This window comes from Coffea eugenioides, chromosome 4 (assembly GCF_003713205.1).
Source record: "Coffea eugenioides isolate CCC68of chromosome 4, Ceug_1.0, whole genome shotgun sequence".
Classification (NCBI taxonomy): domain Eukaryota; kingdom Viridiplantae; phylum Streptophyta; class Magnoliopsida; order Gentianales; family Rubiaceae; genus Coffea; species Coffea eugenioides.
The window spans coordinates 41,539,205-41,563,074 of NC_040038.1; the positions used below are offsets into that span (position 1 = coordinate 41,539,205).

At 35.4% G+C, this 23,870-nt stretch overlaps 2 protein-coding genes and 1 pseudogene across 6 annotated transcripts; 1 reads left to right on the plus strand and 2 right to left on the minus strand.

Annotated features, from left to right (window-relative positions):
* Positions 1–3,240: 3,240 nt before the first annotated feature.
* On the minus strand, positions 3,241–10,106 carry LOC113768197 (annotated as a pseudogene).
* Positions 10,107–13,633: 3,527 nt separating this feature from the next.
* On the minus strand, positions 13,634–19,664 carry LOC113769555 (putative pentatricopeptide repeat-containing protein At1g74580). 5 transcript variants are annotated; one of them, XM_027314031.1, is made up of 5 exons: positions 16,905–19,664; positions 16,760–16,828; positions 15,617–15,747; positions 14,618–14,787; positions 13,634–14,420 (listed from the first exon to the last, which is right to left on the minus strand). In XM_027314031.1, exon 1 carries the CDS (start codon positions 19,351–19,353, stop codon positions 16,996–16,998), a length of 2,358 nt encoding a protein of 785 aa, XP_027169832.1. In that variant the 5' UTR covers positions 19,354–19,664; the 3' UTR covers positions 13,634–14,420; positions 14,618–14,787; positions 15,617–15,747; positions 16,760–16,828; positions 16,905–16,995. The 5 variants fall into 5 exon arrangements, with proteins under 5 accessions (XP_027169832.1, XP_027169833.1, XP_027169831.1 ...); XM_027314032.1 differs by lacking the exon at positions 16,760–16,828; XM_027314030.1 differs by having other exon boundaries at positions 15,643–15,747; positions 16,760–19,664.
* Positions 19,665–20,724: 1,060 nt separating this feature from the next.
* On the plus strand, positions 20,725–23,742 carry LOC113768294 (activating signal cointegrator 1-like). The gene is made up of 4 exons (XM_027312580.1): positions 20,725–21,020; positions 22,060–22,716; positions 22,799–22,897; positions 23,188–23,742. The coding sequence occupies exons 1-4, from the start codon at positions 20,871–20,873 to the stop codon at positions 23,452–23,454; spliced, it is 1,173 nt and encodes a 390-aa protein (XP_027168381.1). The 5' UTR covers positions 20,725–20,870; the 3' UTR covers positions 23,455–23,742.
* The last annotated feature ends 128 nt before the right edge of the window (positions 23,743–23,870 follow it).

Genomic DNA, 23,870 nt, shown 5'->3' on the forward strand with positions numbered 1-23,870 from the left:
TATTTGTCCAAACGTAATAATTCCAACTTCACACAACTTAAACAAATTCATTTAGGATTAAATGATTAATGCCTTTGGGAAAAAAAGAATAACTTAGTTTAGTTGGATAAAATATTTTTATATTTATTAAATTCATTTTAATTCATAAACAGTTTTTCAGGTCAACCCGTGGATGACTTAAATTTGACCTATTTTCTTTTCGGGTTCATCGGGTTCGACCCGATTCTGATCCGAACCCGCAAAACCTCAACCTAAACCCATTAATTTCGTGTTAGATCCATATCGTATTTTCAGTTCGTATAAAAAATTATCACCCTTACCGGCAGACAGAAATGACACAATCTACTACATTGATTCAATGGCTCCAAACGAACTTAAAGGGGGCTCCAAAAAACAGTCTTGGATTACAAGGGCAGAGGGGCAGAGAAAGTTCAAAGTTTCAAACTTGTCGGGCAAGTGGTTTTGAACTAAAAATATGTGACCAAAATTGATTAGTGACTCGTATCTGGCTGTAAACAAACAAACATTTGAGTTTGAACGGACAAACATTTTTATTTTGAAGACATTTTTAGTATATTTAAAGGGTAAGTCCAAGAGTTTTAGCTTGCTTGGCTACTAACTTGATCCATAGAACTCACCAACCTAAGTTGTCAACATGTAATTATATAAGAGTACCAACCAACTAAAAGTATACAGCCCCCAGACAGCTCAGTCGGTCACGCTTTCCTCTTTAGGGGCGTTGTCCGGCCTTGGACAACCAAGGTTCGAGTCTGCCTGGAGTTACCGTGTCCGGAATGGAGTGGGGCCTCCTCTTCCGGGCCGCAAGGGATTAATCGGGCCCCGTAAGGATTAATCCGGAAAAAAAAAAGTATACATAATACATAAATACAATTGAATACTGTGAAGGAAGGTGATTTTAAACATATATTTTAATGAAGGAATAGTGGGCGCTTTTCCATGACTGGATTCTGCACACTTGAACACTTAAAAAAGTAAGCCAGCTCTACCGTCTTACCCAAAACTTAATTTTGACACTTAAAACAGACTTTTCATTATGAACTTTGGCTCCAATAAGGAATATTCTGAATTAATTTAGGAAGGAATTAATCTTTGTAAAAAAAAAAAAAGGAGGAAGTAACACTAATTGACATGGGTAAATTGGGAGGGAATCAAAAAGTAATTTGGTCAATTGATTATGACTATTAGGAGGCTTTTTTGTATGACCTTTGGCTCCAATAAGCAACACTCTATTAATTTAGGAGGGACATAATCTTTTATAAAGAGGGAAAAATTAAACTATTTTCCGGCAGATTAGGAGGGAATTCAAAAGAAATTTGGTCTAACTAAGTAACTAATTGTAAGACTAACTTTGGCTCCAATTTCTCTATTTAGGAGGGAAACATTTCTTTTAATGAAGGAAATGAAGGAAAAGTATAAAAGAGGAAGTTAGGAAATTGTCCGATACACAAATGGGGGGAAAACATCTTCTTCTTCTTCTTTTTAAGTTTTAATCCATTGAAACTTGCAGAATTTCATTGGGGGATTAATATTTAATTACCAAGTTCCTGATTTAACTACTTTTTTTTTTTGTTTTTACTTCTATTTCTTTACTTCCTACTTGAATTCATTTACAATAACTTTCTAGCTCTGGTAATTGCAAGATTATATAAAACATTTAACATTCATGTACCTGAGGACTAGAAGAATATACGTAGAAAGAGCTTTTGGCTTTCGCTAGTTCCCTATCCAATTGACCTTTGGTTTTAGATAATAATTAGGATAAAATATTAGGGGCAAAAGAGATGTAAATGCTATATTATTAGGTAAAGTCATAGGTATAACCTAACAAATTATGTTATTAAAAAAAATAAAGAAAATCCTCAGCTACCCCCTTTTTTTTTTGTGCTCACCCACTTCTTAGACCAAAATATTCCTTCTTCGCCTCACAAGTATTTTAATTTTCACTACTAATTTATATGACCAGCTATTGTCGTACAACATAAAGTAAAGTGTATACACTATCACCGTTTGATTTATGATATGTGTGTAAAAGGTAAATTTTGCATAGTTATCATTCATCAAACGCTAATAGTGTATACACTGTCAATGCAGGAAAGATTAATCCTATAACATATACAACTTTCACAGTGCAATTTTACTCTTTTCACATCAAATTAATTGTTTTAATTTAGACTCCAGATATGGCATAGTTGAACAAAAACTCATTCACCCCCGCTTATTAAATCTCCAACACTGAAACAATGGCTGGCCAACTCAAGTTTTTCTATGCTTCTTTTCGTCATTGCCAGCATTTACCCTGAATTTAGCTTTTGTAATAGCTCTTATGAACTATTAGCTTGTGCAGAAAACATGTGTCACCTAAACTTGAATAGCTATGAAGTAAAAGTCCACGTAGTGCAATTCTACAAAAATGTCATATGTACCTTTCATCAAAGTTAATGAACACATGCTATTATCAAAGTCCATGGAGTAATAGCTATGGCTCATTTATCAGTTCTTTAGAAATACATTAAACTTATCTAACAAGTAGAATTTGCTTTTCTACCAGTCATTAAGAGTGACTGAGCATAATTCTCTGGCTATTCATGAAATTAATGACCACCAACAACTTCAATTTTCTATCTAAACTTTTCACAGGTATCAAATAGTCAGGACATATTTCGAAACACACTTGTTTAGTTTTTTGAGTTTCTTCATTCGTTAATCTTGAACGGCATTGCTCCTTGAAGTTGTAACCATAACACAGTTCGTTTTACTAGATTTGGCTGACAAACTCAATGTCCTACTGATCTGATCATAGCTTATCTATTGTCTTGCAATTTGGAGATATAAAAACATCTATAACAAATAGCTTCAGTTTAGCATGCATTTCTTGCAAACAGACAAGCAAAATGAACAAAATTTTACCATAATACTCTTGCTTTTTTAAAAACCAGAAATATGCTCCAGCTAAAGATGCAAGAGCATTCTTTTTATCCTCTAAGTTCACATGTAAAGCAAATATTTGGCCAATCATGCATCAGATCTTCTTTTCCAAAATAGACATTAAGACAAACAAGTAGTTTAAATTTTGCCAACAGGGAGACCAAAACTCAAGTGTTTGCTGCTTCAAACAGCTATAACAAGATAAAATGCAGTTTATGTATGATTAAGGAAAGCAAGCTCCTGAAAGAAAATAAAACAAACAGATCAATATGTGGGTGTAAACAAATTAAAATGAATATTGCGAAATAAAATCTTGCTCAAAACAAATCCTCATTCAGCATTCCATTTACTTCGATGTACAGATCCTGAACCTAGTATTCTAGTATAAGAGACACTACCTGTTTCTTCATCACATGACTCAATTTCCCCACTATGAGTTCCATCATCCCCATAATCTATTTCAATTGCAGATGCAGTATTATTCTTGCATTTATCATCAAATTCTGAGATTTCTTCAGATTCTAAGATTTCATCATCCATCGAATCAATTTCTGTTTGAAAGAAAGTATGCGAACATTCTTCAGTTATTGAAGATGCATCTTCTTTTACCTCAACCTTCCTAGCCCATTCCATCCATCTTGGTTTATCAAAGATTGAGTTCGGATTCCGGTCATTTGGGTCACCGTAAAGTGCCACATGTCTATAGTATAATTCAAGCTCCTTCTCAGCAATAGCAATAAACCGTCTAACAGACTCAAGTGACTGCTCGTACTTGGATTTTTCTAATGCCTGAAAGAAGAAGAAAAAATCACTGAAAAGGTTAAAAAAATTGTAATCTACAATGGAAAAGAGAAGGAAAAAGAGCACATCAAAAACCAGACAAATGTATGCTAAGTAAGACCCCTTTTTCTTTGATTGCCTAAGAGATGACCGCTCATTAAACTGATGTCCACAGGATACCCAATCATAAAGGAGACGAATGATTCCAACAAAACAGCCAATCTACGGAGCATTTACATAGCTCAAGCAAAAGTCACACGAGTGTAAAAATTTTTTTGCCAAGAAGATTCCACAATATTCTCGAATAAGGTAATGTTAATGGTGAGGTTTATAAAATTGAAACCTTCATATGACAACCTTGCGGACAATTATTATGAATAATTGTTAAAAATTATTATGAAGAATCCCAACAACAGAATAAGAAAGCAGAAAGCTAAATATTAAATTACTTTTAAAAAAAAAAAAAAAAAAGTGCCAGAATGCAGTCATTTTCAAAATTATGGCTTCACCTTCAAGCCAATTCATCGTCCAGAATTTTATTTCTCCCTCCTTTTCTTCTTTCATTTTAGACACAGCTGGAATCCAAATAAACCTTTTGATATAAATGAAAGAGGACCTCTTCCATAGAGTAATCCAATAAAGAGGCAGCTTTCAAAACACTAGATTTTATAAAAATCTGTCATCGACTTCAAACAAGAAGCAAACTTGAAATTTATTACGACAAGTCCAAGTATAATTATCAGCTTGAGTGCTACTACAAACGTGACATTTGCATTTCTGATGAAGACATTCATAGAGCACTGCCACTACCTATAGTGATATCGCAGTTACAAAATTACAGTAAAAGCTAACTGCACATTCTCACATGTCATGTCAGACATCCCTTAATGTATAGTGAATTTGGTACCTAACAGAAGCATGGAACTCTTGTTCAGAACTCCATATATGCTCCTTTCAATAGACAAAACAAGTACTTATCCATGATAACCATGACAAGGAAAGAACTATAAATTCCTGTAGTAACCAAGTTGAACGTAAACACAGCCTTGTTTCCCTCCCCTTTTTCAATTTTGTTTCTTTATTATTTTCTACCAATCTCTGTTTTAGCACCCAAAGAACCATATAATTCCTACACAAGCGAGTATCATGGCTTAGAGTTGAGGACTTTTCTAAAACAACAATGCCGTGCTCCTGAAATTCAGCATCAGGCCTTAAGCTAGGACTTGCTACAATCATATAAAAACCACCAACAGCCCTATATAAAGTCACCAAATTCAGCCTTTATCAATCGAAACGGAAGCATAAAGGCACTGATGTCAAAAGTCAAATTAACTGACATGGTTGGAATCCTTGAATCAATTGCGAGCTATTTCCAAATGCAAACAGGACCACTAGCGTCTAAAATAGAACCCAAATAAACAAAGCCACAATCAATATTCAGGATTGCACACAAAACAATCTTATTGTTGGATCACAAGAACAACTGAATTGATAAAGAAAATTCACAACTCGAAGATCAAATATTCATGTAGAACCATCAAACTGGCTGTAAAGGCAAATAATCCTTCGATCTTTTTAATAACACCCAGGCACTCATCATGGTCCTGGATGAATATATTTAGGGCAAACAATCCACATTTATTTGCAACATTTTTCAGACATCCAACATTTTCATAATAATAGATATATTGCCAAGAACACAGGAGAGAAATATAATGCTCAAACTATGCTTGCAAAAACTCCAGCAGAGTGCATAGTTATTCCCAAGAAAAAAAAAATCTTTTGGTCAACCAACTCCTATGGACAAGAAAGGTCATACCAGTATGTTCCAAAAAGTTCTAAAAATCTTGCGAATTTCTATTACACATATCCCTAGTACTACGTTTCAAAAGCTAGCAATTTGACATACCAATATTACTTAGATTCTATCCACTTTGCACCCATATGATCATACATGCAACAACACGCGCTTGTAACCAAAGTTCAGTAGAAACTTCAGTGATAAAGGATGGCCTGTATGACAGAGGAATAACCAAATAATCCAAATGTACTATACATGTCTGGTTATGTTATTTCAAGTAACATGTTTGTCATTGTAGATTGTCTTCATGTCCCATGTCCAATGTCAATTCTTCAGCTTCAAAGAAACAAAAATGAAGTGTACCATCTCATCAGAAACAGACCCAGGAGTCTTGAAGAAGGAAAAGTAACTGAAAAATGATCAGAAGTTGCATAAGTTATACAAGCCAATGAATGAGTCTAAATCAACTCAGACACTAATAGGATTAAAAAATGCAGAAGAAAAGGTATGTAGGAAAACCAATCCACAAAGCAATCAAAGATAACTGAGAATCTCCTACAGGTAGCCAGAGACTTATGTAGTACCCAAAGAAGTATATATTTAAAAGCAAAGTAAATCATACAAGAAACTTACCCTCTTCTTGGACAATGTATCGATGGGCGACATAACTTCTGGTTGCACATAATCCTTTCCGCTATAAAAAACTATTGTATCATCACCGATTATTTGAATTGGAATTCCATCACTAAGCCTGGCAATTTCACTAGCATAATCTTGCACTTGACCAGGTTTGCAAGGTTTGCAAATGACCTTGACAGTTTCATGCTTCTTCCAATGCAAATGCATATTAAGAATGACACCACCAAATACTCCTCTCCTACCAATAGGTACATAATTCGACCTTTTCTGGGCCATTTTCTTCATGTAAAATCGCTCTTCGCCAGTCAGCTCATGTGGCTTAACAACAGGACCCTGGACCTTGTTGACCTCGTACCGCTTTAGTCTTTCAATTAGCAAGGCTTCCTTAATTTTAGCCTGAGGAAAAGAAAAATCAGCCCCATCAGTTGACTAACCAAACTAAGCCAATCTGAGGCATACATATAGAACCCATAGCCGATTCTTTCTCTTTGAGAATAACTCTAGAAGGAAAAACAGGGAAAATAGAAATAATCAATGCCCAGGAATTAAAGGACAACCTTAAGGAGAATTCTGACCACCATTAGTTGATCAGATAGATAAAAAAACACAAACAAGAATTAATTGACATCGAAATAAGCGCTAACAAATTGAGTAGCACCACAAAGATGCACTGCGATGTGCCCATTTTTAACCAGTGAACTATGAACTGCTTAGCCAAAACTATCCACTATGATCATTCCAGGCACAGAGTTTGTGTCAGGCACACAATTGGTAATCTATTAATTGAGTCCATACATATGAAGATGAGTACTAGAAACTTCAAAAGAGAATACATATCTGAATTATCATATTCAGAAACAGGCAGTTATTGAGAGAGATAGTTGTTTGTCAACTTACCCTTTCAAGCTTGTATTTAATCCTTTCCTCAGCATTAGCAAGCCTCTGCTTTTTCTTCTTCCCTTTGACACCAAGTCTTCTGGGGTCTCTTTTATTGGCAGCCTTTCTCTTTTGCTTTTCTTTTTCCTTTGCATCTTCAACGTCTTCTTTGTCATCCACTTGTCTCTTTTAGGCAGCTCAATTTCATGAGTCTCGAATTTTGGCTTTCCCTGTGGAGATATCACTAAATTCACTCTGCCATGGCTAAAATTCCTCAGTGCCAACCATGAACGTCTTGAAGTCAATTGCATTGAAGGCCTAAAGATCACTGAAAAGGGTTGGCACAGGTTCTGAAAAATTGGCTATAAGTAACCAGAAAAACTATGATGACCCAGTAAACCTCATCTCAAAGTAGAAAGATAAGCAAACAAATCTTTACTGAAATTTTTTATCAAAAAGAGCCCATTTTTCTTCAATTTCTCAAATTATTGCTCATAATAATCCCAAACTCCTTAACCCTTATTATTTGCTCCTCACAGGCTACAGAAAGATTAAACTTAATTAGGAATTAACAAATCCAGCTAAAAAATTTCTTAAAGGATTTAAAATCATGATTTTTTCCTACTAGATTGTTTTTAATCTATGCATATATAACTTTTTTTTTCTTTTACACAAACACAAATATTGAGCAGTAAAGAAAACCAAAGAATTACATAGATTTTTCTTTTGTTTTTTTGGGTACCTAAAATGAAGAGAATTGGAGAGCATGGTTTGAGAAGTGAAGAAATAGAGAATCGACGGGTACCACCAATCAAAGACTTCACCATCTCTTTTGTTCCTACATTCTCCACAGCTCTCTGCATTAGGATGTGCATTGGGAGAGAGAGAGGTAGGATTAATTTCATTCTAGCTCTCCCAAGTAGCTTGAAACTTAAATTCAGGCCCTAAAATCCAAAAAAAAAAAAATTTTAAAAATCAATTCAGCAGCCTTATTGAAAGGATTCACTTTAATTTGGCACCAATCCAGTTTCTAAATGGTTGTTGAGAAGTGATGGAACCATCAATTGGTACCCAAACCCATCCCCCCACCTTCCCCTCATTCACCCCAAGACTGCAATTAAAATAAGAGTCCACCTACAAAAAGCAACTCTAAATTACAATATTTCTAACTGATAGACACAAATATGGGAATCCATAAAATCAAGAATGTGGGTTATCCATTAATTTGTTTCTATCTCTCAAGTCGAATGTCACTTGGTATACGATTTTCCTTAAAATAATACTATAGGTCTAACTGGTTTAAAAGTTTTGAAGTCTGCACTAAAGTCAGTACTTATATTAGACCAAGTAATGACACAAAATGTCTCTCGATCCACAAATGATTTGATTTATAAGATTTTATAATTTCCCACTCCCCCAAAATTGAATTTGCCCAACATTAGGTAAAAAATAATAAAAATAAATAATAAATGTAAAATTAGTAAATAAATTATAATAAAAATAATACCAAATAATAAAAATTAAAGAACATTTTAAGATGGTATTTGAATTTTTTATTTCATTAATAGAATAAAATATCACTAAAGGGGAAAGGGTAAAAGAGCCTAGGAAGGGACTTGGCAAATCCAGCCGAATACACCAATAGTCTAGGAAAGGTTTTCCGATATCAGTAGTCATTACAAGGTATTGGGTTGTCACATTTACCTAAGCAATTTTAGACTTTTGAAGCAAATATATATATACACACACTTACCTAAACAATATTCAAAAAAGCTATTTGGGTTGTCACATTTACCTAAACAATATTCAAAAAAGCAATTTTAGACTTTTGAAGCAAATATATATATATACACACACACACCATTTACATGGACGAATCCAGCAAACAAGAGAAATGAGTTTAGGAGCTTAATTGTGACGAAGATGTCAGCCTTGAGCACCTACATACACCCAATGCAAACCAATTGCTAGTTTAATTGTCTTCTAGTTTTGAAGTCAAACACAAGTAAACTTAACTTCAAAAAGTAGCATTAAAGAAAATCCCACAAGTGAACATGCATGAGAAGAAAATAAAATTAAAGCAAAGTCCCACATTCCAAACTTTTGTTGGAAAAAGCTATGTAATAGCGAGCTCTGGACACTTGGTCATACTCAATTTAAAAAACGAAAGGAAAAAAAGAAACAAAAATAATAGAATGCCCCATATCTCACATAGGTCACATGAATGATAACATAAAATTAAAGCCTAATCTGACAAATTGAAGACTGTTTGTACTAATAATTGACTCTCTAGTAGTAGGGCATAATTGAAAACTTCTAATATAAAGCTACCGGTTTCAAAAGGCTGGGGGTGAACATATAAAGCTAGGGAAAATTGCGGGACTTGGTTGCATCTTCAAAAATGTTTTCTTCTTCCTCTTCTTCTCCAGCAGTCAGGCTGGCTTGCGGCAGTGTTGGAACACCACCTCCTACCTCTTACACACTCATACACAGTACATCCACTAAAACTCGCAACAACAGGAAAAAAATTATAAAAAAAAAGAGAGACAAATCAGCAAAAACCAACACTAAGATCTCTAAACCTCATTTTGAAATGCCCGTTGGAGCCTAATTTGTTCTCCCTTTGTCACAAACTACAAAATACCACACGTTCCAATCTCCGACTCTCAACAAAACCAGTAATCAAATTTTTCTTTTAGTCTAGGCTTTTCATCAAGCATGCCTCAAGCATAAAAGGTTCAAGAAAATCTGCTAAAATCCACGAGGAGAACGGCCCAAATTAGGAATCCAAACGAAATGTCACAGCATTTATATCACATTAAAAGAGCATACAATCACAAAATTGCAAACAAATTACCAAGGAATTCAATAACAACGCAAAGAAAACAAAAAAAGAAAGAAAAATGCTCAAAACATCCAAACAGGTTGCATGAACTTGGAGATTAGAAGCAGAAATGAGATAGCAAGGACCTTAAAAACATCAATTGGGAAGTGATCGGCAGTTGCAGCGACGGTGAGGATGACAACTTCTCCACCTCCTTTTGCTCCTCGGCTTTGCTCCCGTTTTCTGTTTTTTCATGATTTGCTTGTTTTGCCTTTTTTTTTATTTATTCTAGAAAGAAATAAAATCTAAATAATCACAATTATATCAAAAGCCAAAATTTCCTGAAAATTAAAAGAACTTTCTTACACAATTGGGAATTGTGAATTCATCGACTTTAGGAAGTACAGGTTTATTATATTTACCTTACTCGATATTTGAACAAATAACAAAATTTACCCCATAATTTGATCAAATTGCAATAAACCCCTTACAATGGCAAAATGTTCATCAAATACCCCTTTACTGAACATTAGAAATGATGCTTATGGGTGCTTGTTAAATACTCCCTCTTTCCCGATAAGTTTGTTGCACTTGGGAAGTTGTAATTTTTATCAACAGTGCATTGAATCTTGCAAATTTTATTTCACTTTCCACTTTTGCTCTCTAATGTGTAATGCATACAAAGAAAGTTATGTCGGGAATATATTGCTGTAGGGTCTATCTATTTTGTTTAACTCAAAATTGCATGACAAAGATCATGTATCAACAACGCTTAACACACATTTGGGGGTGTTTTTCACACATCAAATTGCGGTGCTTCCTTTTTACTTTGACTTTTGAGTTAAAGTTGTAGGACCCATATTTTGAGAGGGTAAATATTGAAATTGGATGTAAACAAGTTTTCTATTTTGGATATGTGACAATTATTTTGGAATAGACAAAAAAGAAAAGTACAACAACTTCAACGAGTAGGAGGGAGTAGGTTTCAAGTATTTAACGGGTATCAAAATGTTAACAACACTTCTTTGTTTAATAGTTTTGTAAAGTTTGAGAGAATGTTTTGTTATTTGTCCAGAACCTTGGGATCTGATTCATAAGTTCGCCTAACCTCAAAGGAAGTAAGCGCAATTAACTCAAGATTAACAAGGGATGGAATTCTATCAATATGTATGCAGATCCCAAAAAGTAGCTAGATGCTTTGCACCATTATTTGAACAATCTCCATTATTCTTGGCAAAACCAAAATCAAAATTACCTTGTTTATTTTTACGGATTCCACCCTAGTTGGAATTTTTATAGCAAAAAAATAAAAATAAAAAAAGGCCTGCATCCTAAAAGATTAATGTTGAAATTGAAATGATTTTACCATTTTGAAATTGTGCGCCCCATTTTTAATGAAAAATATAAAATTTCTAAAGTTTGTGGTTTGAACTTCTTTTGAACCATTCAAAAAAAAAAAAAAGTGGTCTAAAGAAACATTTAAACCATACTTCGTAAGGCTTGAAATGCTTTGACAAATGGCAAGTGATATAATTTCTATGTAACAATTGAATTTTGAAGAATCACTAAAATAGTTGGCCACCACACGTTTTGCAGGATAGGAGGATTCAAATCTCGCCTCCCATTAAAAGTTGTCATTTAATATAGTTTCTCTTAGATCCATATAGGTGGTTAATGTACCAGTATGGTTCTATGGTGGTTCAGTTTCCGTCGGTTCCCGTGGCCCTGTTGGATCACCCCTAGTATAGATTAGAGTAGGTGTAAATGATGACAATAGACCAAAAAAAAAAAAAAGAGTAGAATGTGAGTTATTAAAGGGTAAAGCAAACTGCTCTACTTGCTTTCAAGCCGATACCCTCAATCTCCCTTCTTGGACTTGCTTATGATAATAGAATTACACTGTGTATTTTGTAACTGTAGATAACTTATTACTATAACTATTACAGCAAGTTGTAAAATTTGTCGAAATTGAAGGGCTCTGAGTGTAATTTTTCTGGACTTTTGTGTGTGTTTGGATAGAAGATTATTTGGAATAATTTTTTTTTAAAAACACTTTTTTGATGTAAAGTACATGAGAGATAAAAAGATGATTGAAATAGGCGTTGATAATGTAAGCAAGTCAGTGTTTATTTCCTGATTCAGTAACATAACAGGCGCAATAGCAGCACTCTGGTGGCGGTTCCCTCTGGCAACATAAACATGGAGGACAACTTGGCTTCTGCATAATTTCTGCTTCAGCCAAAAAGTATTGAATTTAAAAAAATTAGCAAGATAGTAGTAAAAAAAAACTAATTGACTTAGCAAGATAAAAGAAAAATAAAATTAGATGTACCTCGATGAGTTAATCCAGTAATTCCAGCTGCATGGGATGGTATGGTTGATGAAAGCAAGATTGCAAAGATAAGAAATGCAACCACAAGAGGCTCTTGTGAGGATTTGGCTTCCATTGCTTTCCTAATTGATTTGAATTATGACTAGTAGAAAATTTGGTCTTGAAGGACCCTTTTTTTTTTTTTTTGCAATTAGCAAGCCTATTGGCCATGGTTATATAGGTGGTTAAGGTCTTCTAAGTAAACGCTAAACATGTCTTCCATGCAACTAGGGAAGTTGAATTTTTCAAAGACAAATGGTCCCAATTTCAAGCTTCAATCCTGAGTCCTACAATTCTCAATGCTCTATCATTTTCCTGGAAAATAACCCCTAATGATTTGGAATGATTCAGAAATTTCAATGGAATTTGTCGAAATTCAATTCCGCGCAATACGGCCTAAATTAAATCACAAAATTTGTTTCTTTTGATGGTTAGTTGAATGATGAGTACATGAATAACAACTATATAAGTGATACTGTTAGATTATCATTTGCAAAAAGAGGTCAAGTAAAATTGTCCTTGTCAATTCTGTTTAGATTGCCATTTAGTCTTCCCACTAGTCCTTTCCCAATGTGAATCATTTAAATTCTTGAAGGCAAAATTTTGTTGTATTTTAGAACAAATATCAAATTTTCAAACTCCCATAGATGATCACCATATATGGAGATTTTTTTTCTCGGGTCAAAGTAATTAAAGAGGTGCCAACATAAGTTGGTGCAATTGATAAGAACAGACTACTTTATATATATATAAAGGTCGTGTTTTCGAATTTCGCTGTTTATGTGAAGATTGTTTTAGTAGACACTAAAATCCCTGCAAGCAACTTATAATCTCGAAAACATGCCCTGACACGTAATGATGACTGAAGTCGAACTCATTCCAACTTTTTCTCTCATTCAAACTTTTCGTACCAAAAAAAATAGTAACTACAGATATTACAAGCACGCGGAAACATAGAGCAATCTGAAGAGGGACCAAAATTTTCGTTGAGCTTGGTAAAACCATTGAAGTTCGGCTTTAAAAGAAGGTAAATTCCCCTAAACTATCTTCCCATTTCAGTTTGTCCCCTGGTTATTTCAATTGCAAAATTTAACTGACTTTCATTTGCATTTTTTTGCGAATCACTCCAATTTTATTAATTGTTTTATCAATTAATTGACCAAAACTTATCCTTCTTTCTAATTGAACTATGTGTATTATTACGTTAAGTCAGTTGTCAATGTGAAAGAGGTAATTAGGCTTGATTCTTTCCATGTCAATTCAGAGCTTGCCCTTGCTATAGGGATTATATTTGCTGTGAACAAACCGAAGAACACTGACAAGGAAAAGCAAGAAAAACATCATACTGATGGGAGAAAGTAAGAAAAATCTTAAGGAATATTACCAAACTCAGGTATGCAAAAAGAATTGTGTTTAGTTTGATGCCAGAACAAGGACAAAGATGGTTGTTCTCTACAAATGAGTCATGCAATAAGAATATTTTCTCAACAACTTCATCCAGTCAACTGCATATTCAAGCCAATAAAGCAAGATGGCTTCTGTTCTTTTAAGGTCATCAAAGCTGTGTCTAGTCTACCATTGTTCGAGTTATTACATTTTTAGGAAAGCAAAACAATTTAAAGCTCCAGAATATGTTTAAGTACCTGTGCAGCCTATCTGGTTCCAAACACCATAGGACAATGTTGTTGTACATTTCTTTTTTCAGTAACTACTGATGACTGAGTACATGTGGATGATTTGTTCTTCTGGATTTCAGCTGTTACCAATCACAAGTGGTACAGCTACGCATAAGCTACCATCTGGGACCACAGTTTTCCAGGCTTGCCCAATTTGATAAGCTGCATCCATGGATAAACTATTTGAAGCATGATTCCGCTCGATCAAATCTCCATACTTGGTGTGTATTTAGGTAATTAGTGAAAGCATGGCTTCAGGCATCAATTACAACCTCAACCAGCATTCAGCTCCAATTGTGAATACTACCTCTGTTTCCTTGATGCACCAAAAGCTAGATCGATATGATTCATTCCTCAACCCACTCAAGTTTCTGCTTCTCTTCTTATACCGTACGAGTAGTATACAAAGTTACAAGCATTGACAACTACATGCTAAAGTATCAATCAAAATCTACATGCCAGCTCACTTGATCCAGTACCGAAAAGCACTCATCTGCCTCCAAGTTCCTGTAAGAGTTACCATTTTTCTAAGAGTCTTGAAACATGAATACCAGCAACCATGCAAGCAAAAATCATCAATGGACAGGTAACCATTCAAGTCAAAATTCCAATTGCAAAAAGATCTCAAAGGACAAGATGCATGGCAAATAGCAACTCACGTATAAATGCATTTATATACAAGAGGCATGCTTCTTTATGAGTACCTGCAAAGAGACGAGTGCATAATGGTATGCACAAGGAATCCCCAGAAATTGTGTCGAACATTTCAATAAGATCTCATAAACCATCAATAGCAATCATCTGATATGCTTTGCTAATGGCCATGCAGGTATCCATGCAATTATGTCTGTGTGCTCTCATCTGCAACATTGATCTGCAGGACAATAACATTTGGTGAACACGTGTATATCGAAAAGTTAATATAACAGCTGAGAATCCGTTGTCCCCTGCTTCAAAACCATAGCATGCATGTATTGATCATCAAGCCGTTTTCCCTAAAATTCATGTTTGTAATAGATCTCTTAAAAGTGCCAATTATTCATCTCCTCAGTGTCAGTGGCAAAAAATGTACTCTCTTATCAAAGTACAAGTCTAAGTAGTATTCTGCAATCATTGCAAAAGGTCCTCAAATTGATGCTTCTTAATAAAGATACAGAGTATTAATCACTCAATTCCTCAGTAACAACTGGAAAAAAGTGTATGCTCCTCCTGGGCTAGGAGTACTATCTGCCTGTATTCATAATAAAAAGTCGTATTTAAACCGCAGATAGTTACATTCCCGATAAAGTTTACTGCTTATATATAGAGATGACGGAATCCAAGATAGTGCTCTCCACCCCTAAAACTAGCCTCACAAACAGTTCCTTTCCAAACTGAGAGAGAGTGAGAGAGACAGAGAGACAACATTTTAGAACTTTCAACTTTCCATTGTTAATAAATGGCAGAGATGTACAGTACAGGGCTTATTTGATGGCAGTAACCTCCTCTCTCAATATAAAATTGAGCACCATATTGATAACTTCAATTATTTTCTAATGGTTGTACGACTCAAGTTTAACAATGAGGAATACACACAATACAAAACTTGAACTTTATGAAAGAGGTAATGCAGTGACTGAAAGCATGAAACTTAAACTCCATAAAAAAACAAATTCTCAACAATGCAAAAGCTTTAATAGAATCTTTGTTAGCTTGCTTCTCACCACTTCCAAGTAAAAAACCATACTACCTCTGTCCCATAAACATTGTCGTCTTCAGGGACTTGTGCTTTTCTTTTCAGCAGTTGCACACAAGGCGTTTAATTTGCTTCATTTCCACTTTTGTCCTTCAACATCTGAATTTGAATATGAAATAGATTAAAATGCTTCTCTAGTGGTGAAGTTGGGAAACAGACATCAGGCCAACATCACATATTTGTCATCACAATATCCATCAGCAAGAACAAAGCATATATCTATGTTTTATTATGCTGATTAACTTCATATAATTTTGTAATGTCATGCGTGCGTATCTAACAACTTGTTATTGGTGTGAATGACATGGAGAGGGCCCACAACAATGACGTAATGTCACTGTTACCAGTCCACAAGAGGTTAAATGGAAAAAAAGCAAGAAAATTGTTGCTAAATTTGGTAAGTCACGTAAATTTTGGGACAGGGCACAAAGGAAAACATGACAATTCAGCAAGACAAAGGGAGTAACAGAGAAAAAACTCAATCAAGAACTCCACTAAATGTATCTTTTCTTCATTTTCTGTTTAAATAAATTAAACTTAAGCAGCAGATGCTTAAGCCACTCCTCCATGTATTTTACTCTCTTTTATGATAATTATTATCAATGAGTGCCATTTTAGAGGTACTACCATCAATGGGGAACTAATCTAAGACAGTAAAGATTCACAGGTCCACTTTTATTCAATGCTGTGGCAAGATTTCAACTGGCATCATAGCCAGCAGTCATCCAAATGAATAATTAGAAAACAAACCTATAAGACAGCTATTACCTATTATCCATGCTAAAGGAGCAGATAATCTCTCACAGAGAGAGTAAAAGAGAAAATCAAGAACTCCACTAAATGTATCTTTTCTTCATTTCAGTTTACATAAATCAAACTTAAGCAGCAGATGCCTAAGCTACTCCTCCATGTGTTTTAATCCCTTTTATTATAATTATTATCATTGAGTGCCGTTTTAGAGGTACTGCCATCAATGGGGAACTAACCTAACACAGTCAAGATTCACAGGTCCAGTTTTATTCAATGCTGTGGCAAGATTTCAACTGGCATCATAGCCAGCAGTCATCCAAATGAATAATTAGAAAATAAACCTATGAGACTGAGCTATTACCTATTATCCATTCTAAAGGAGCAGATAATCTCTCAGTTGGATGACTTTGCACCATGTGCTTGAATCACCCTGAAACATGAACCAGAGCCCATCATGCAGCAGAAAAAGGATGGAAGTAAAAACAATATTCATAAAATTAGGCTACCATTGTCTGATTGTCACTTCGACCGGATGGCAGTAGAACTAAGCATCCCATATCACTGTTGGAGATAGCTACAGTCTCTGAATTGGGTGCCTCATATCTGCACTGCTTCCTTCTGATCAAAAAGCCCATCAAATGATTTAGAAAAGTTGTCTCTGGAACCATGTGAACTTTTACTCGGTAGCTTTCTCTTCAAAAGCTTCTTATCTCTAATTGCATCATACAAGAGTTCATATGCATAGTAAGTAATATGGCCCTTCTTCAATAAGTCTTCTACAACAATCTTAGGAGCTGCTACAAACTTTTTATCGGCCTCAAAAATTGTGTTCACAATATCAGGAACGACACCTTTTTGTACCATAAGGAAGATAACATCAACTGCTTCCCGAAGTCTATGCTTCAAGCACAGACAATTTAAAACTCGTCCAAAGGTTTTAACTGCTGGAATGAATCCACTCTTGACCTCCTCATGGAGAAGAGAAAATCCAGAATCAGTGTCATCAATTTTGCAAAAACCATCTATCATACACTGATAAGTGAAGTTATCTGGGTGGCAGTCTCTGTCACTCATCTCTCGGAATAGCTTTTCAGCCATGCCCATATTTAAATTCTTGCAGAATGCATTTATAACAATATTGTATGTTGCAGTTGTATGGGATATACTATATTGCTCTATCATTCTCCTGAACAGCTCATAGGCTCCATCCAAGTCCCCATCTTCACAGAATCCATTAAGTAATGTCCCAAAACTCACAACATCAGGACACACACCAGCGTTTTCCATTTCTTGAAGCATTTCCAAAGCTCCAGTGAGATTTCTAGACTTGCACAAGCTTTCAATAACAATGTTGAATGTGATAATGTTAGCAACACAACCCTTCTCCTTCATTGACTTGAATAATTCCATCACATTGTCGGGACTTGAAGTTTTACAGAGGCAATCCAACAGCGTGTTGTAAGTGATTACATCAGGAGTAACGCAATGCTCCCACATGGTATTTACAATCTCAAGTGCATCAGCCATCTTTAACTGTTTGCAGTAACCATCTATAATAGTGTTGAAGGTAAAAATGTCAGGAAGAAACCCTTTGGAGATTGCATCATTCATGATATTCATGGCGTCCGATACACATCCCATTTTGCACAACCCATTTATAATCAAATTATAAGTCCATATATCAGGCTTGCAGCCTTTCTCTGGCATTTCATTCATAAGATGCAATGCTTCCAGAATCATCCCCTGTTGAGACAACCCCTTGATTAATGTATTGTACAGAATTATACTGGGCTTTATAACTTTTCGCCTGGCTTCATCAAATACAGCAATGGCCCTGTCGGTGTCACCATCACCACATAGTCCATAAATGAGAGAGCAATAAGTAAACTCATCAGGCATGAATCCTCTATGAACTGCATCTTTGAGAATTTTGTCAGCTTTTGGTACCATGCCCATTTTGCAAAATCCATCAATGAGAGTATTGTAGGTGAAAATATCAGGCTCAAACCCAGTATTCACCATTTTATGCAAATAGGACTCAGCTTTTAAAACCTTTGAGTTCTTACACAAGCCAGAGATAAGGGTGTTGAATGTAACAACATCAGGAGCTAAACCTTCTCTTGTCACACTATCTAACTTTCTCTCAGCCTCATCAAGCAAGCCCCTTTTACAAAGGCCTTGAATAACAATATTAACCGTAAAAAGATTGGGGGATACACCCCTCTTGAGCACCTTATTGAGAAGCCTTTCACTATGTCGAATATCCCCCTTCTTACAAAGTATGTGCATGAGCTTATTAAATGTTTCAACATTGGGAATAATTCCAAGCTGAAGCATCTCATCAAACAATTCATACGCCTCAAACTGATAACTTGATTCGTAAAATCCACCAATTACAGTACAGTAAGAAACAGCATTAACATAACAACCTTGTCCAGGCATATTTCTTAGAAGCCTTAAAGCCACTTCAGGCCTATTTGTCCTACAAAACGACTTCATCCTAATCGTAAACGTATAAACATCAGGTTCAACCCCTGTATCTCTCATTCGCATATACACTTTATGGGCCTGATTAAAATACCCATACTCAACCAAGATATTCATAATGGCATTATACGACAGAACCGAGGGCTCACAGTTGTAAAAATCCATCCTCTCAAACACATTAACAGCCTCTTGGATCAACCCCTTTTTACCATAATTTCTAATGGCACTAACATAAGCCCCTTCCATTAGATGGTTATCGACATTCGCTCTCATATCTGCCATCACACCTTCCATGGCCTCAAATTTTCCATGATTACCAAGCTTTTCAATGATGCATTTATAAGTTACCAAATTATGCTTAAAACCATCTTCTTTTCTCACAGAATTGAACATCTCCAGTGCCCTCAAGGGGTCTTTTTGATGCCTTACAACAGCCACTACATGTTTAGGAAGTATAGAAGAACTCATTAGTCTTCCCAAACTAAACTAACACTAATCAACTTTTCCATGAAAACCCATCTCAAATTTGATCTGTTTGATCTTGTTTCGTACTTCTTGATAACCCTCATGTCATAAAGTTTGCAACTTTAGCATATTGCAACCTTGGATAAAACAACAAAAGAACAATTTTTTAATTTATAATGCACCACATATCAAGACTGATATGAAATTACCTGACACTTGAGAGAAAGTAACATTACTCGAATAGCTCGATTATGCTGGAGGAAGGAGGAACCAGAACTAATTGAAGAAACAAAGGGGAAGAACTAGGGCTTTGAATTAGGGGGTTGTACAGATGAGGATTTTGTACCGTGCATAGAGGTCTATTGGTTTAAACTACAAACGGCAGGCCAGTGGCAAGTCAGCAGTCAACACCTGTCTCCCTTTTTTATTTTTTTCCCCCCACATGAGCTACTCCATTTTTTTTTGTTTTCTATTTTTCTCTAATTTCCTTAATAGACATTAATTTGAGTTTCGACTTAATTACAAATATTACAACAAATTGAGTAAAATTATTCACCTTATAATATAGTATTTTGTTTTGTGATACTTTAGTTAATTTAATATTTCTAAAACTAGTCTACAGATTCTTATTCATTTGTTGGATTTACAATATTATAGAGTAGAAAACTTTTAATTAAAATGTAATACGAAGATTGTACAAAATGAATTGATAGGTAACCAAAACAGCTTAGTATGACTTTGAAAGATAAACTCAATTTATCAATTTACCTCATGTCAATTACCTCTTAATATATTTGAAACTAAAGCGATTTCTATTAAATTTTGGCTTTTGAGTGCTAAATTTTATCAGTATACAAAATTTAGTGAAGAATTTATCTCTAATACTAAGCTCATTTTCCTTATTATGATTTTAACATACAATGATTGATTTATTGTTATGGGAGACTTTTATTTTTCAAAAATAACAATACGAATAAACATTTGAATTTTATTAGTGCAGACTTAATTTAATAGCTATTCTATAGCAAATATTTAATTTACTTAGACATGAAAATAAAAAAAAATTATTCAAAAACCAGAATGATTCCTAAAGTAAAGTAAGGAGCTCAAATAGCCTCAAAAAAATACAAAAATATTTAATAATTATATTGACAAACTAATTCTCTTTCCTTTCCAATTATTCTCAACATAACACACACAAAAATTGTGGAAAAGCATTTTCCTTTTTTTTTTCTTTTGTAGCATTATTACACCTTCATGTTCCACTCCTTTTTTTTTTATTTATTTTAACACACGAATTGTTGGCTAATCCGAAATCCTTCTTGCGTGCGGATTACCGGATTACGACCTTCCTTTTTCCTGTTTCTTTTCTTTTCTTTTTTCCCTTTTAATTTGTGAAGGAGTCAATTTCAATTACTGCTACAGTGCTACCCTTCCACTGCAGGAAGACTGAAAGAGGCAGAGTATTGAACAAAGCAAGCATACGCCGTAGTATAGAGTAGTATCGTATTAGCATCAGAATGGAAACGGCAGGGCAGTGGCTAGAGAAGGCATTGCTGGAGCTATGCAAGAAGATTGAAACGGGTCTTGATTTGGATGCTGAAATCATATCTGGGCTTGTTTCCTATTGTGAGATGGCCCCCCCTCTTGATGCTAAAGAGTATCTTGATGTATGTACTTTGCTTCTTTTCTTCTCCTCTCTACGAATTCTACGAATTTAGTTTCATATGCGAATTTTATCATCTGGGATTTCTTTTTTCTTTGCAAATTAGTTGGTTATATATGCAAAAAGGTCACATCTTTGGAGGAGGGAGGGGGGAGGTCTTCTTGCTTTTGTGTTTTTGGTTTAGATTTTTGAAGTTGGCTTCATATTTTTTTTGGGGTGTTGTTTTCCTGGAGATTTTATATGCAATTATACGTTATTGGTGGTGCTTCAAAGCTTTAATCTTTTGTTGTTAGATATTGGCAGTTTGGGAGTTTGGTATAGGACCACAATTTTGGCTATTAGGGTGAAAACTTCTCTTCGCTAACTACATAGGATGTTCTTTGTGCTACTGAGTTAGCATGGTTAAAAGAGTTAGGTTGTTCAATCATGCCATGCATTCTGATTCCGTTTTATGATAACATGTTTATGCTAGTCTTGAATTCAGTAGCACACATTGGGAAAAGAAAAGGCAAAACACCAGTTTTTGATGTCACTGATTAGTCTTTCAGGCCTTAACCCCAATACGGGTGCATTTTATGATCTGACTTTTGGATAATTTTATTCTCTGGGGTCAAGTTATGCTATGGTAAACTAGGATATAGTTTCACTGTATGAAACTTGGACTTTGAATAAAAGCCTTCTGGATGCAACTTAAAGACTTTAGAAATTTGCACCCACAGCTTGCTGAAGCATGATATTTTATTACGCCTTTTTGAAGTAGTGATCACACAGATACTGTACCTATTAAGAAATAGACGTGCGATTAACTGTTTAATTCAATTAAGCCTCCACTACTGGCCATTCTAGGTTAGTGTTTCTTGGATTTCTTTCAGGTTCGTTGTTGGTCCTAATTAGCTTCCCACTTAAGTTGTCAATGTGCCAATCTACCCTGAGAGAATTTGTGCACGTGTAAATTGTCTGAGATGTTCGTGCTTGCAAATCCAAAATCAAGTGTGCCACTGCTGTTGTCACTGCTGACTGTTTGTTATTCTTCTCTTGTGCAGAATATCATAGGCCAGGAAGCTGGCAAAAATGTGATTGGAGAGTATTTACAGCGGAGAGGTTATTCTGAGCCACAGAATGTGAATAAGCCTACTCAAAATACTTCAACTTCCAACTTACAAGCATATGTCAAACCACGTACTAATGATGGCTTGGTCATTGGAGCTAAAAAACCACAGAAAGCATCGAAAGATGTTGCAGCCTCATCTAATCGGAAAAATCGAACCTCAACTGGGACATCAGAGTCACAGAATGTGAATAAAGGAACCACAGGCAATTCTAAGAAGAAAAAGTCTGGAAAGGTTGTATCCCTGGCTGAGGCTTCAAAAGGATCAATTGTGTATCAGAAAGGGAAGCCATGTTCTTGCCAAGCTCGTCAGCACAGGCTCATCAGCAATTGTTTATCTTGTGGGAAAATAGTTTGTGAACAAGAAGGTGAGGGACCATGCAACTTTTGTGGTGCCCTTGTGCTGAGGGAAGGAAGCTCCTATGCTGGTCTGCATGAAGGTGCAGTTCCCCTCTCAGAGGCTGAGGCAGCTGCTGAAGCTTATGCAAAGAGGCTTGTTGAGTATGACCGAAACGCTGCTGCACGTACAACAGTTATAGATGACCAAAGTGACTATTATGAGATTGAGGGGAATAGCTGGCTGTCACAGGAGGTAAGTATAGTTTAGGTTGTATCTGTCTATTTGTTGCTGAGGTTTCTCTAATTTTTTCTTTTTTCCCTATTTCCCCATACAGGAGAAAGAACTGTTGAGGAAGAAAAGAGAAGAGATAGAGGAGGCTGAACGTGCCCAGCGTAATAAAGTCATTATGACGTTTGATCTGGTTGGTCGGAAGGTTAGTACTGTCAACTTTTACATCTTCTTTCAGTTCTACAGTTCCTTCCAGCAAGGGAAATCATTGAAACATTATTGCACTTTAGATTATAATGTGACTTATTTCACAAGCATCATTGGATGCCATGAAAATCTTCCCTTGATCCAACTTACAATGTGACAGTACCATCTTATGGGCATCTTCGTTGTGCTATTGTCAAATTACTTCTACTTACTTTCGGATCTCTATATAAGTTGCTGGTTTTGTTCGCTTTGTGGCTATGCTTTTTGTTCCTGCTATACTTTCTCCAGGTGCTGATGAACGAAGATGAAGCCTCTGAAGAGTTGCAAAACAGACTTCTTCTACGGCCATCAGAGGAGAGAGAATCGGCCCGCATCAAACCAAACCCTACTCTTAAAATTCAACCTGTTTTTGTGGATCCAGGGCCTAGGAAATCCGTTAAAGAGAATTTGAACAAATGCCTGAATAATGGTTTGTGCTTGGAGATAAGTGGGAGGGTACAACATGATAATAATGATAGCCTGGGGACTTTCTCAAATGGACAAGTACTTGCTTGAACCATGTATAAGTAGGTGTTTCTTACTGCATATAATGATCATGGCCTTCTGAATTTTATAGGAAATGATTCATGTTTCAGCTGAGTTCTTGTTGCGAAGGAGTCTCAATTTTGTGTAACGCATGATTCCATTTGATTCTTGGAATTGTGCAATCAGTTTCTGTGGCTCCTCTACATTGTAACTTCTAGAGAATCCAACAACCTGCGTTTCCTTTGAGTTGATCGCATGATACATATAGTTTTTGAGGAAAATTTATGGCTGTAAATTGATCTGATCGGATTATTGTCATGTCATATTCTTTTCTCTCAACAGCATACAAATCAATGAACGTCAAAACTTCTCTTTTTCAGATACCGGTAGTGGGACGAGGAGTCAAAGTTTTTTTTTATTCTTTTCTTTTTAAACATCAAAAGTGG

Bases quoted from the DNA above. Each gene is read 5' to 3' on its own strand.
- LOC113769555 (XM_027314032.1), bottom strand. From the start codon at position 19,353: ATGAGTTCTTCTATACTTCCTAAACATGTAGTGGCTGTTGTAAGGCAT.
- LOC113768294 (XM_027312580.1), top strand. From the start codon at position 20,871: ATGGAAACGGCAGGGCAGTGGCTAGAGAAGGCATTGCTGGAGCTATGC. The intron at 21,021-22,059 runs GTATGTACTTTG...TCTCTTGTGCAG, and splicing joins ATGCTAAAGAGTATCTTGAT to AATATCATAGGCCAGGAAGC. The intron at 22,717-22,798 runs GTAAGTATAGTT...TTCCCCATACAG, and splicing joins ATAGCTGGCTGTCACAGGAG to GAGAAAGAACTGTTGAGGAA.